Source organism: Porites lutea, chromosome 7 (genome assembly GCF_958299795.1).
Source record: "Porites lutea chromosome 7, jaPorLute2.1, whole genome shotgun sequence".
Classification (NCBI taxonomy): domain Eukaryota; kingdom Metazoa; phylum Cnidaria; class Anthozoa; order Scleractinia; family Poritidae; genus Porites; species Porites lutea.
The window spans coordinates 7389430-7403582 of record NC_133207.1 but is presented as its reverse complement, the minus strand read 5'-3'; the positions used below and the strand labels follow the sequence as shown (position 1 = coordinate 7403582).

Below are 14153 nucleotides of genomic sequence, written 5' to 3'. Positions count from 1 at the left end.
TCGCTATCAATTAATCGATTGATAGCGCAGCTCCACGCGCGCGCGAAGCGTGCGCGTGGGCGGAGCCCCATGGCTAAGTAAATCTACCCATCCCAGAAAATTTGGTAATCACGTGACCGTACACCGACCGCTGACCGCCGACCGACCGTCCGTCCGCACCACAGGAAAACCAATGTTTACTCTCACATTTTAGCTAGTTTGGGAGCCCAAGAGAAAACTAATTTCACATCAATGTTGTGATCAATTGACAGCTGTCAAAACAGGGCATCCCTCTGACCAGTATCACCTGACCGTAGCGCGGGCTCAAGTGTCGACCCATCGAGGTCGAGTATTTTTTGAAGTTATCCGCTGACAAATTACCAGTTTGAAATGATCGCAGGCTCAAGTTTATTTTTTCCAGGGATTCATATCAAATATGTTGTGTTTATGTCACCATGGCCCCGCACTATTAGAATTTTGATTTCAAACTGACTTCGGAAGCGAAAATTCAGCCAGTTTTTTTAAAAGCAGGCGGGGAAGACCTTATCTTACCATGGTCACGTGTTGGTCACGCTCTACGTCCAATTTTTATACTCTGATTGGTCAAAATTTGACAGGTGAGTTCATGCGAAAAAATTATGCAGCATCTTGAAAATTGTTCACTTTGACAGCTGAAGCTGAAGAGTTTTGTGTCAACTTGTGATGTTTTTAACTGTCTTTTTCTTCTGGATGTACAAAATGAAATACAGCTGCTATCAAGAGTCTTCTGTTATTCATGGCTGGTTTGTTTACTGGGTTTTTGGTTGAGGAACGCGTCGCTTGTCAAAATTTGGTAATTCGATTTCGGATAGCATCGTTTTCGTTTTTCACCTTGCTTAATGCTTAAGAGGGTTTAAAAGTCTCAAGCAACTGTGGCCTTCCTTGATAGCTTTCAGGAACTGAATCTCGAATGGTAAGCCTGAGTAACTATTGTATTTGATGTTTGTTTTCGTTATATCTAATTTCATGAAGTCTTACACATTCACGCTGACAGTTTATGCGGCAAGTTTATGCACGTTTGTAGCCGTAGTTTGAGTCAATGATCTGACCTAGTATCAGGTTTGAACGGTTTGATATAAGCTTACAGAACTTTAAAAAGCCTTCAGATATATTTGCTCACCACAGATAGAAAACGTTCCGAAGAATATTTAGTTATAAATTTGGCTGTAGAAAGAAAACTTTGAGCGATTTTCTTGCTTCGAGGAGTTCACCTTGGAAAACAGTAAACACCCGCGCCGGGAAGCCGGCTTATAAAGCTTCACGCCGAGACTCAGGATTTTTAGAGACACTTTAATACTTGTCTTCATGAATGAAAATTTTATCTCTGTAAATGTTTCACCGAATTATATTTCTTTTTTTGATTGTTAGTAGTCTCTCTTGCAATTTTAATCGCTTGTCTGTGCCGTTTGTTTTCATCGTTCATGAACATCGCTTGCAGGACTACTCAAAAATGTCGCGCGTATCAAACGCTTTATAAGATTATACATCGTTATAACTGAAACCATTAAATAACAAAAAAAATATATAATAAATTCGCTATTATGTTGAAGTGTAACGCTATTAAAGTTCATTCAAACACTCGACCACACTGACAGCTCGCACTATAGAAACGAGAACCGGCTAGCCATATGGGTGATTTTGGAAATTTTTGAACGGTTTCGCTTTACGAGTGATCGTCCTGAATATTGACTGAGTGCAATTTGTCTTGAAAAATTGTGAAATACTGCATTCTGTCCGAGGTCTGTGTGATAAATAGTACTGTTTCACCTCAAATGTGATGTATAAAAATTATAAAAGGTTGGTTTAAACACCCCCAGATTTGTTGGTAAGAATTTGTAAAGTAAACCTCTCGAACGCAAAAAAATTCGGCGTGATTTGTTTTCCAAGAATTTGTTTTCGAGGCCTAATCTACTGTGATCTTGAATGTGATCGAAGATGTTTGCTATTTTTTGGGTGTACATATAAGGTTATCAATTCGATGTAAGATGTTTCACTCTAAAATAACTTAGCCTTTCCCTGAAAAGTCACATGAATGTGCCCTTAAGTTAAATGATTTGTGGATTAAAAGTTTATTTTTTAATTTAAATTATAAATTTATTAATTGGAGCTTCGCTTTTAGCCCTGGCTAAATCTATATATTACTGACAATCGATGACCAATCGGTGGCAAAGATTCGTGTGGTTATCGATTGGTATCGATTTTCAATAACACTCGATAGATAAATTGATATAGATTGGTATCGATTGGTTACAGATTGAATCAGTGCATAAATATCACATCTTTGCACGCAGTATTGTAAACACATTTCATTTTAATGCTTTGAACGTTAATACTCTCTTCCTTCTCTTCAACGCCCCGTCCACAGGTATCCGTTATCCTTTGACAACTCAAAAGTTTGTTCCCGTTTTTGCCCCCCGTCTACACATATCCCATGAAAACGTTAACCAAAAACAGGAACGTTTTAAAGTTTGAAAACGTTATCCAAAGTGGAAAACTACTTAATACGTGGGGACATGGGCCAATACTACAGACTTCACATAAAAGGCAGTCTGCGACTGCATGTGGCTACTGTCTTAGTTCTGTAGAATATATTGCAGTAAAAAAGGAATATATAAAATGAACAACTGTAGTTAACGCCAAAATTGAGAAAAAAAGATGGCGTGGTTTGAACAGAGTTTGTTAATATTGCACTTTATTAAATAACAGTTATTTAGGTATATATTTAAAAAACAACAAAACAAATAAGCAAACAAACCAAAACAGAGCAACAACAACAAAAAAAAAACAGACAGAAAGGAAAAAGAAGGGGTATTTAGCAGGATTCGAACCCGGTACCATCGGCTCCACGCGACTTCACTTTCCACTGCACCACAAAAGATGATTATGTTAATGGCTGCAGAAAGTTTAACATTTTTAAAATGCCTTTTCCATGGAACTTCCTTCGGTAAACGCCGTTCAAAGTTTATCGCGCCTTTGACAGGGAAAAAACCGAGCTATTGACAGTAAAAAAAAACACACACAATGTAAACGCATTTCATGGCAATGAAAACATATGCCATACAAAGCCGATACAACTCGTCGGCGAAGTAGGACGCAAAACATGTTTCCGCTTGTTTCCGCTGCTATTTTGAAGCTAATGGTCAAAATCACATCCATTTTCGGCTCATACAGGTTCTTAAAGAATAGCATAGCACGACATTTTCTCGCTTTCAGATCACTTTCCAGCCAGCTGGAATTTGTATAAATGATCTTGGGGAGTCGAAGAGAAAATGCTCATCTCGTCAAGTTCAACGCCTGGACAATCCAGTCCCCAAGTGGAAGTTAACCACCGTACTAGACTGAAAGACTCCTTCGTGTCTTAAATTTGGTAAGACCCCTAACCATGCTGTAGAAAATTAAATTAGGAATTAAAAGAAGAACAAAAAGCCAAGGGAAAAAAAAAGGGCGAATAAAAAAGAAAAAAAATTCACTGCTAGGGCTCGAACCCCGTACCGCACGGTCGTATCATGCAGGGACGATCAAAGAACTGTTAATTTATAGCTGTTCGTCCAAATCGCTTCCATTTTCTCTGCAAAATACTTCTGTCGTCGAAATGCATCGCCAAAAGCATTTTTATAACCGCTTTTTAAAGCGCGACCACAATTTCAACCAGACCAAGATAGTGGAATTGCTGTGCATGTTTACGGACTTACGCACTTACAGACTTATGGACTTACTTACAACGCCATGACGTAGTGGCTACGCTCCCTAAAGGCAGGCAGTAGCCACAAAAACGACAAGTGGTTGCATCGCGCCTTCACAGACACCGGACACTTTGCGTAGACATAATGACACGGAAAGGCAATGACGGGCAAGTGGGTAATTCTAGTACACGTGCAACGGGGTATATTCTCTGCGTTGAGAAGACTGGGTCGGAATTGTTTCACCAATTTCGTCCCCAAGGCTTCCTAAAAGTGGCGGATGATCGGACAGGTAATGTGCGTGACGTCTGTTCGAAGTTGCTATGCCAATCGATAGTAATCGCTGAACGATTTATGTGTGGTTATGGATTCAGTCATCGATTGACCGATATCAATCGATAACAATTAACTGATTTTATCTATTGATATCGATTGGTTTTCCGATTGGTTTTCCGATCATCGGAAATACGGCCACCCCGTTAATACGGCCAAACTTTTTTGACCCATTTTTGACCGTATTAAAGAGGTACACTGTGGTTCTACTCAGAAAATCGACACTATCACCTGATGAAGACCTGCAGTACACGGTCGAAACGTCGCGATCAATATATATGGGGCAATCATGAGACAAAGGATAAACGAAACCCTTTATACACATTATCCACGATGAACAATATCTTTCATGACAAGCTATTTATTTATTTATTCATATATTTATATTCAAGCTCCTGCTATCAGGATAAATGTAAACAAAGTTTAAATTGTACTGTTAATAACAGAGGACTAAATTTGACAGTGAAGTTTGAGACCTATTTTCTTCTAGAAAGTCATTCCTAGCGTAGAGGGTTAGAAATCTTTGACAATATATCAAAAAAGCGTTTGATCTTGGGGTTTGAATCCGTTAAAAATTCGTCAAATATTTCCAGTTTTCAAAAATAATTATGACTTAAGAAAGATAATGATGATGCAATGGCCAAAAATCATTTTTCGATTGTTCCAAACAATTGACCAAATTAAACCTCTTGAATAAGAAATTTATGTTCAAAATGAAATCTGCCATCGGAAAGCAAACTTGCTTTTGACCAGGAACCCTGTTTCTACTTGATTCCGCACAAGAAAAAAAATTGTTTTCTGCACGCTTAAGTCGACAGCTACTTGCGTTGAATACTTTCAGTCGCCCTCCGCTCTTCACATGATATTGGGCCAGCCGTGCTGGCTACATTTTCAACTAAGAACCTGGATTTCCCCAAGTTAGTCTAAACATGTTCTTTAGGTAATTAGCACAGATTTAGGCTATTTAGGTCCTTATTTTCCGTGAAGAAAAAATACATTGAAGTTAAGAGTATTTAGTGTATATTCAGCTTATTCCTTATGTAAAATCTACATGTCATTATATTGCAGTGGGAGTGATAAGACACCCATATCTCCAAAGAGGATTCTGATTGTTGACTCATCTTATTTGCCCAAGTGCACAGAAATTTATTTTATAGACTTTGAAAATAAGAACCTGTTTCAAATACACTGCCAAACAGGCTTTTATATAGAGGGCACCTAACTGGCTAATTTTAACCCATCAGTTTCTTACTAGAACCAGGTTTTTAGTCGCGGGTTTGTATTGTATCTTGCACCTCAAGATTTTCTTCTGTCTTTAGATGTCAATATGTGGATATAAGCATGCCGGATAGCCAAGTCAAAAGGATCTCGATACGCAAGTTAGGCATTTTCCCATACAAATATATTTCTTATACGTAATTTATTTCCAGAAAAGAGCCACAAAAGTGACAAACCCAGCTGAAAGATCAAGGGAAGAAAAGGGGTATGGCAACCTAGGAAACGCTCTTCAAAGTCTGGGAGTGGGAGATTTGATAGCGCTCATAGACGACATTAAAAGTGACTACAAAATTGCCAAAGAAATGTGTGATAGATCGAATGAAAACTTGGCATCCTCCATCATAGTCTGGGAGATTTCAAAACAGCCATAGACTACCATAAACGTCACCTGAAAATTGCGAAAGAATTGGGTGACAGATCAGAAGAGGGAGATGCGTATTGCAATCTTGGCATTACCCATATCAGTCTGGGAGATTTTGAAATAGCCATAGACTACCATGAACGTGACCTGAAAATTACCAAAGAGCTTGGTGACAGATCAGGAGAGGGAAACGCGTATAACAATCTTGGTATCGACCATCGCAGTTGGGGAGATTTTAAAACAGCCATAGATTACCATGAACGTCACCTGAAAATCGTAAAAGAATTGGGTGATGGATCAGGGGAAGGAAAGGCGTATACCAATCTTGGCATTGCCCATCAAAATCTAGGAAATTACAAAACAGCCATAGACTACCATGAACGTCACCTGAAAATCGCAAAAGAATCCGGTGATAGATCGGGGGAAGGAGCTGCGTATGCCAATCTTGGCATTGCCCATATCAGTGTGGGAGATTTTGAAATAGCCATAGACTACCATGAACGTGACCTGAAAATTACCAAAGAGCTTGGTAACAGATCAGGAGAGGGATACGCGTATAACCATCTTGGCATCGCCCATCGCAGTTTGGGAGATTTTAAAACTGCCATAGACTACCATGAACGTTCACTTAAAATTTTCAAAGAATTGGGTGATAGATCAGGGGAAAGAATGGCGTATGGAAATCTTGGCATCGCCCATCAATGTCTGGGAGATTTTAAATCAGCCATAGACTGCCAAGAACGTTCACTTAAAATTTCCAAAGAATTGTCTGATAGATCAGGGGAAGGAAAGGCGTATGGAAATCTTGGCACCGTCCATCAACTTCTGGGAGATTTTAAAATAGCCAAAGACTACCAAGAACGTTCCCTGAAAATTGCCAAAGAATTAGGTGACAGATCAGCGGAAGGAATTGCCTATAGCAATCTTGGCAATTCCCATCGCAGTCTGGGAGATTTTCAAAACGCGATAGACTACCAGGAACGTTACCTGAAAATTGTGAAAGAATTGGGTGACAAGTCAGGGGAAGGAAAGGCGTATGGAAATCTTGGCAGCGCCCATCAGAGTTTGGGAGATTTTAAAACAGCCCTAGACTACCATGAACGTTCACTTGAAATTGTCAATGAATTGGGTGAAAAATCAGAGCAAGGAATTGCGTATGGCAATCTTGGCCAAGTCCATCACAATCTGGGAGATTTTAAAACAGAAGTAGACTACCATGAACGTCACCTCAAAATTGCGAAAGAACTAGGTGACAGATATGGGGAAGGAAACGCGTATGGCGATCTTGGCAACGCCCACCAGAGTTTGGGAGATTTTAAAACCGCCCTAGACTACCATGAACGTCACCTCACAATTGCGAAAGAACTAGGTGACAGAAAAGGGGAAGGAAGCGCGTATGGTCACATCGGCAACGCCCATCACGGTCTAGAAGAGTTTAAAGAAGCTGTAGACTTTAATGAACGTAGCCTGAAAATTGAGAAAGAATTGGGTGACAGATCAGGGGAAGGAGCGACGTATAGCAATCTGGGCAATGCCCATGCCAGTCTGGGAGATTTTAAAACAGCCATAGACTATCATGAACATTCACTTAAAATTGCGAAAGAATTGGGTGACAGATCAATGGAAGGTAAGGCGTATTTAAATCTTGGCAGTGCTCATGACAGACAGGGAGATTTTGAAACAGCCATAGACTACCATGAACGTTCACTTCAAATTGCCAGAGAATTGAATGACAGATTGGGTGAGGCATTAGCGTGCTCTAACCTTGGTTCTGATTTTGCGTGTTTAGGCCAAGTTCCAGTGGCTATTGAATATTATCAGCTCAGTATTACTTTGTTAGATAACATCAGAGATCGTCCTCAATTCAACGACGAGTGGAAAATAAACTTACGTGATCAGTACCAAAAAACATACATGGGAATGTGGCAAGTGATGTTAAATGATGGCAAGGTAAAGGAGGCTTTGTTTTCTGCCGAGCAAGGACGGGCACAGGGTCTTAAAGACCTTATGGTATTGAATTATGCATTTGAAGCGAATGATTCGGAATCAGTAAAAGAAAACGAAAACTTTTGTGAGCTGCTCAGTTACTTTCCTCTGAATACAATATTTATGGCGATTGCAATAAAGGAAGTAATTTTCTGGGTTTGTCAGAATGGAAAGGACGTTAAAGTAAGAATAAAGCAAATCATTTCACAGGGTGAAATCAAAACTCTCTTTCAGTCTCTATTGAATAAAATAGGTCCACGTGAATATGTGGAGTGTGAAGATCGTTCCCTCGCGTGGGCGAAGGATAAAAGACTGGCATTTAAAAGATCACCACATGATGACCAACAAACACAGCACTTAAATCATCAAGAAAAAGCTTTGAGGAGTTTGTACGACACTATCATAGATCCTATTCAGGGTGTTTGTTTAGGCGGTGAACTTGTATTCATTCCAGAAGGTCCACTTTGCTTGGCTCCTTTTGCTGCATTCATGAGCCCAGATTCCAAGTACCTTTGCGAATCATTCAGCATCCGTGTGGCTCCATCCCTCACAAGCTTGAAAATGATTGCGCAATGTCCGGTAGATTACCATTACAAGTCGGGCGTACTTCTTGTCGGTGATCCTTGTGTGCAAGATGTGACAAATCTAGAGCCGCTACCCTGCGCCAGAGAGGAAGTGAATATGATTGGTGAAATGGTTGGCTCCACGCCTCTTGTTGGAAGAGAGGCCACGAAGGATGAGGTGTTAAGACGACTCGGTTCTGTTGCTTTGGTGCACATCGCTGCTCGTGGGAATATTGAAACAGGTGAAATCGCCTTGGCGCCAAATAGTACATGTAGTGAGGCGGACTTCATTTTGACAATGAAAGATGTAAGGCAGGTTCAGCTGCGAGCAAGATTGGTTGTACTCAGTTGCTGTCATAGTGCTTGTGGCGAAATCAAAGCAGAGGGTGTTGTCGGCATAGCACGGGCATTCTTAGGGGCCGGTGCCCGTTCTGTTCTGGTATCATTGTGGGCGATTGACGACAAGGCCACTCTGGAGTTTATGAAAAATTTCTATCAGCATCTTGTGGCAGGAAAAAGTGCAAGTGAAGCCCTTAACCGGGCAATGAACTGCATGAGAGAATCCACAGAATTTAGCGATGTAACTCACTGGGCGCCTTTTGTACTCATTGGTGATGACGTCACATTGGAATTTGATGGGAACAAATAGACCACTCACAATGTCGAGGTACGGTTTTTTTCTTTTTTTTTGCTGGTCAAAGCTGCCCAATTTATTTTGTATTTTTTAATTGGCTGTTCTTTCTTTCACTTTTAAACTTAAAAACGATAAGAGTTCATACACACAAACGTTACCGGCCACATTACAGAACACGGTCGCAAACAAGAGATACTAAATCGACACAAAGATCAGAGGGAGATAAAATGAATGAATGAATAAATCAGTAGTCTAGATAAATAGGTGCTACACTACGTCTGTTATATTGATTTAACTCCTTTGAAATTAAGTTAAGATGAAAACCTTTGTGGACATGGTATTTTTTTTCCTCATTCTCAGTGCTAGTCTTCGACTGATGTCTTAAGCGGGCAATTGACCTAAATTGCACAACAGCTCGCATCGTTTATCAAATTGCATAATAAGTATATAAGTAAATAATAAGTATTTCAATGACAGCTGTTCATTTCGTAACGTTCACCTGACTCTCAGCGATTTGGGCTACTAGTTTGTTTTAGTACGAACCTCTCAGAGTTTATCAGTGACACAATTAATTAATTCCAGTGACACATCTCTCTTGCGGAAACCTGGCTCGGGCTTGAATTGCATCTACTATTGTCTCTATTTTAATATTATTATCGTTATTATTATTATTATTATTATTATTATTATTATTGTTGTTGTTGTTGTTGTTGTTGTTGTTCATATCTCACACCACGATTTGTTTTGGTGGTCACGTATCCCTAGATCATCAAGCTATTTCCTATCGCGTTAGGTGTCTAGGGTCCTTCTTTAGCCCTTTGCTGTTCCCAACAAACAGGCTTTCTGCAGTAAGTTCAAGATGCCAGCTGTTCCTATCTTAGTAACCCACATCATTAAGTTTTTGGTAACTGCCCTAAGTGCCTCAATTACAATTGGAACAAAAGATACGCTTTTGCAGTTCCACATATTCTGTATTTCCACTTCCTTTTAATATTATTATTATTATTATTATTATTATTATTATTATTATTATTATTATTATTATTATTATTATTATTATTATTATTATTGCCCCTCACTTCTACTTTCAACTCTTGTCAGCCAATCCAGGCAGATTTTGTTAGTCGACCCTAATCGAATAAGGGTACTATGAGTTATTTCATGATTTTTTATTACACTGTTACTATTTTCTTTTATAGCTGAGTGCAAGGAATTTGTATTACGTTGAGAGGCAGCTAAGAAGAACAAAGTATTAGTAGGTTTTATTTAGCGTCTTTTAGAAAATATGTGTAGCAAAGTCGTTCGATTCAGAAAACGAATTCTATTTCCTTATATTAAGACTTAACGTAATGTTTACATACTCTTACATATAATTAAAACTCTCATTTTTCTTGTTCCCGGAAAATTCAAGAATCAAAACAGATGAAATTTCTAAAGTAGTTCGAGACTTTCAACTGCGTCTATAAAATGGAGGGAAATTTAGCAAGTGTTATTCCTCAACACTTGGGTTTCTATCCTTTTTACATTTAACCATGCAACAACAAGAAATTATTATTGATCCTCTTAAAAAAACGAAATGTTGGATACAGTAATCTTATCGAGTAATGGGTTTTTAGTCTGCTTAACATGGGAACAAGGCCTACGATGGTAAATACATATCTGCGTACAAATGGCTGCGTTAGTTTATCCTGCCCCCCACCCCTTCCCCAACTAACAAAAGCACCAATATTGATACTCAGCGTAAACTGAGGGTACAGGTGCTCAAAATGATGTAGGTGGGATGGGGGTGGGGTGGGCATGTGTACAGTGGAACCTCGATATAACGAACCTCTATATAACGAAGTCCTCAGTATAACGAACGATTTTCTTTAGCCCAGTAAATGTAAAATATATAAAAAAGAATTTCGAAAAAACGAAACCTCCGTATAGCGAACACATTTTGCCAGTCCCTTTAAGCTCTTCGCTAAAACGAGGTTGTGTAAATGAGCGTTAGTAGCACAAATTTGTCTCAAGACTTTAGATCTTTGAATAGAGAATCCGTGCGACAAATTAGTTGGGACACTCAACGACATTTCTCATGTTCTCGCGACAGCAGCTTCCTCGACTGAACAATGTTGTACTGAAGCTGATGCCATCTTTAGGAAATGAATAAAACGTGCCGAATTTGGTAGAGATTGGAAGGGAGGTGCCCAGAGGGTTTTGCTTTCAACGGACTTAACACTTCGGAGATTTGATTCTTTATTATCAGATCATTTTCTAGTATCAATATTTTCTTTCAAAATATAGTGCTATGTAAAGTTCAAATAGTGGAAGAGAGTTCACTGTACAGGATGTATTCTTGCTTGGTACGCAGGTTTCCACTGAGAGTTACCTCTCGACCCAGTAAGGGATTCCAGATTCCGGAATCAGGGAAATTTTGGCTTGTAGCATCCGGGATCCAGCAGATTTTTGTTGTGTAATCCGGAATTCTAGGCTTTGGAATACAGAATATACACGTCAAGGAATCCGTAATCCCTCAAACGATTGGAATCCGGAATCCAGGTTCCACTGACTAAGAACTCGGTATCCGTAACCTGGAATCCATGGCGTGGAATCCGGAATCCCAGACTGTCTTGGATTCCCTTACATGTTGCAATACCTCAGTTTTTGTTAAAACTACGTTTTGATAGCACGATCAGTTTAGCGTACGTCAATAAACCCGATTGGGTCTTTAATGACCAAAATAGATTTTCGAAGCGTAAAGAGCTCACGTTTTCGTCTTTTTATTTATTGGGATGATGTAAAGGGGGAGGTGATACCAATCTTCCCCTCTCCTCCCTCCTGGGCCCAGTATTTCGAAGGCCGATTAGCGCTAACCCTGGGTTAAATTTTAACCCAGGTTTCTCCTTTTTTGTTCAAAATCATTTTTCAGGGTAATTTTCTCCCTTATTTTTAGAGCATCAAATCATTAAATTGTGGGCAAAGAGAATAAAACTGAATTTGCTCTTTAAGCTTTCATATCTGAATTTAAATTTTGCACTAACCCTGGGTTATCTTAACCCTGCTTTGAACAACCAGGCTTAGACCCTATAAAATATTCCAATAGTCCAAACATTTTACGATTAAATGGTTACGATTTTCAGAATAATTATAAACTGAAAATTAAAAAGATCTGTTTCAACCTCAAGTGCTAATTCAGCCCTGCAGGCCAAAGTCTGATTCAGCCCCCCCTGGAGCCATTTGAGCACAATTTAGGGCAAAACAGCCCAATCAAGAGGCTATCCCAGCCCACGCTGGAGTTCATTTCAGCGCTCTGGGTCCAAATCAGCCCTACGTAATTGGACTGTATTGGCCCCGATTTAAGGGAGCCAAATTAGACTTACCGAAACGACCCCATTTTTAGTGCTAAAACAGATCTTTCTGATTTACAGAATAGTTTACCATGCAGTTCCTAATTCAAATCCTTAGTATTTGGGTTCAGTTGCTAAAGAACTATTTTAGCGAAACTGTAGTTGTTGCAATTAATCAAACGTGCTAAAGTAAACGTATAATTCGCTAGCTTTCGTTAGCTTTCGACACGATTGTTTTCTATTTTCGCTGTTCTTAAAAAACCTCGCTATAATTTTCCGTCAAAAGGAAATCTTCCATCCAGAAAAATCAACATTTATTATTCAATTTCTCTGCTTTCTCTCCTTCCTAGTTCTCAAAGTTAACGATTTTAAATACAAAATTTTTATTGTCAAGAGAATTGTTGAAGATTAAACAAGGAGAAAGAGTTCTAGAAAGGCTTTGTTTTCCACTAGCAACAGCAAGTACAGGTAGTACTTGTCGATCAAAAATAATTTTGAAAAAAACGTTTCGCGCGAAAATAGAAAGCATTCAAAGGATCCAGAGCAAATCTTTATTCTTCAGTGGACACCAGTTCTAGGTATTTAAAAGTTTAAGGACGCCAAGAAATGTCTTTTGTTGTTAAAAGGTTGTTTAAATTAAATGTGTCACTGAAAACAAGCGCATTAATTTTTTTCCAATGAGAGTAGGACCTGTTAGAGTTACTATTTACAACGAGAGAGCAGTTGCTCAGGTGGACATAAGAAAAATTCCGCGAATTCTCCTCTTTCGCACCAGAAACCAAACGAATTCACAAATTCTAAAGCATGCAAGCCCTCCCCCTCAGAAGAATACCCTGCAGGCTCCACACAGTCATGTAACAGACAAAAAACTGTTGCGATGAGAAACCTATCCTGACCTATGTTTCGTTAAATTGCAAGTGTACTCATCTCTTGGGACATTGATCTCTTTTATCCTAGAGACGTTATAGTCATCAAGACGCGTTTAACGTCTGAGACATCAAACAGAATATAAAAAACCCTGACTAGTTCCCAGTCATTTCTGAACGAGTTGGCCGTAAAAGCTTCGCAGTTAACGGCGTCCTGTTTATACTAGACGCATTGAACGTGGTCTGACACGTTAAAGTCTGAAGTGCGTCTGAATTCGAACGACGAACTTAAAAGAGGAGGTTTTAAAATCGTCAGACGATAAATGCGTCTGTCTTATTTGACCATTTTTATGCTGACCAATGTTTCGTTAAATTGCAAGTGTGCCCATCTCTTGGAACATTGGCCTCTCTTATGCTAGAGACGTTAAGGTCGTTTTAGATGCGTTTAACGTCTAATAGACGTCAAATAGATTTTTAAAAAAAACTAACTATTCCCAGTCAATTCTGGACGAGTTGGGCCTAAATGAGTCCCAGTTAATGGTGTCCTTTTATTGTACCAGACGCATTTAACGATTGAGACGTTAAAGTCGTCTGTTAAGTGCGTCTAAATACGAACGATCATCTTAGGCCCTTGTTCAGACGCCGATCTTTTCATGAGCCGAACCTAATACATTGAATTAAGTACATGAAAAGTTCGGCGTCCGTTCTTCACGCCTTGCCCGGCCGGGAATTTCGACCGTGGAACGGCTTTGATTCAGACGCCGCACTTTTCATGTGCCGAACATAATGCATAAATCATAATAAAGTATTTGACAAGCATTTCGCCCAAAATGAGCATTTTTCTCCTTTTTAATTTAGTTCGGCTGGAATTAAGATCGGCGTCTCAGTCAATAGACCTTTTTACCGATGCGGCGGCCATATTGAATTAATTCGATTTAAGGAGTATTATAGGATGCCCAGGGGGCATGAGCACATTTCGTTTGTATTTTCGAGCGCTTTTCGGGACATTTTTTCTTAAAGTTTTCTTAGAATAAGATTGTAATGGGAAAAAAGATCCTTGTGCTGTGTTTGGATGTAAAAATGATCGCCTTTTTTCCGAGAAATA

At 39.3% G+C, this 14153-nt stretch overlaps 1 protein-coding gene across 1 annotated transcript in view; it reads left to right on the top strand.

Moving 5' to 3' along the window:
- LOC140944374 (uncharacterized) overlaps positions 1-12775 on the top strand; it is a 38870-nt gene extending 26095 nt beyond the window's left edge. Inside the window, exons 9-11 of the mRNA XM_073393529.1 lie at positions 5462-5613; positions 5655-8886; positions 10053-12775. Coding sequence (XP_073249630.1) covers positions 5462-5613; positions 5655-8868 — 3366 coding nt within the window. The 3' untranslated portion in view covers positions 8869-8886; positions 10053-12775. The remainder of the gene's footprint in view (positions 1-5461; positions 5614-5654; positions 8887-10052) is intronic.
- The last annotated feature ends 1378 nt before the right edge of the window (positions 12776-14153 follow it).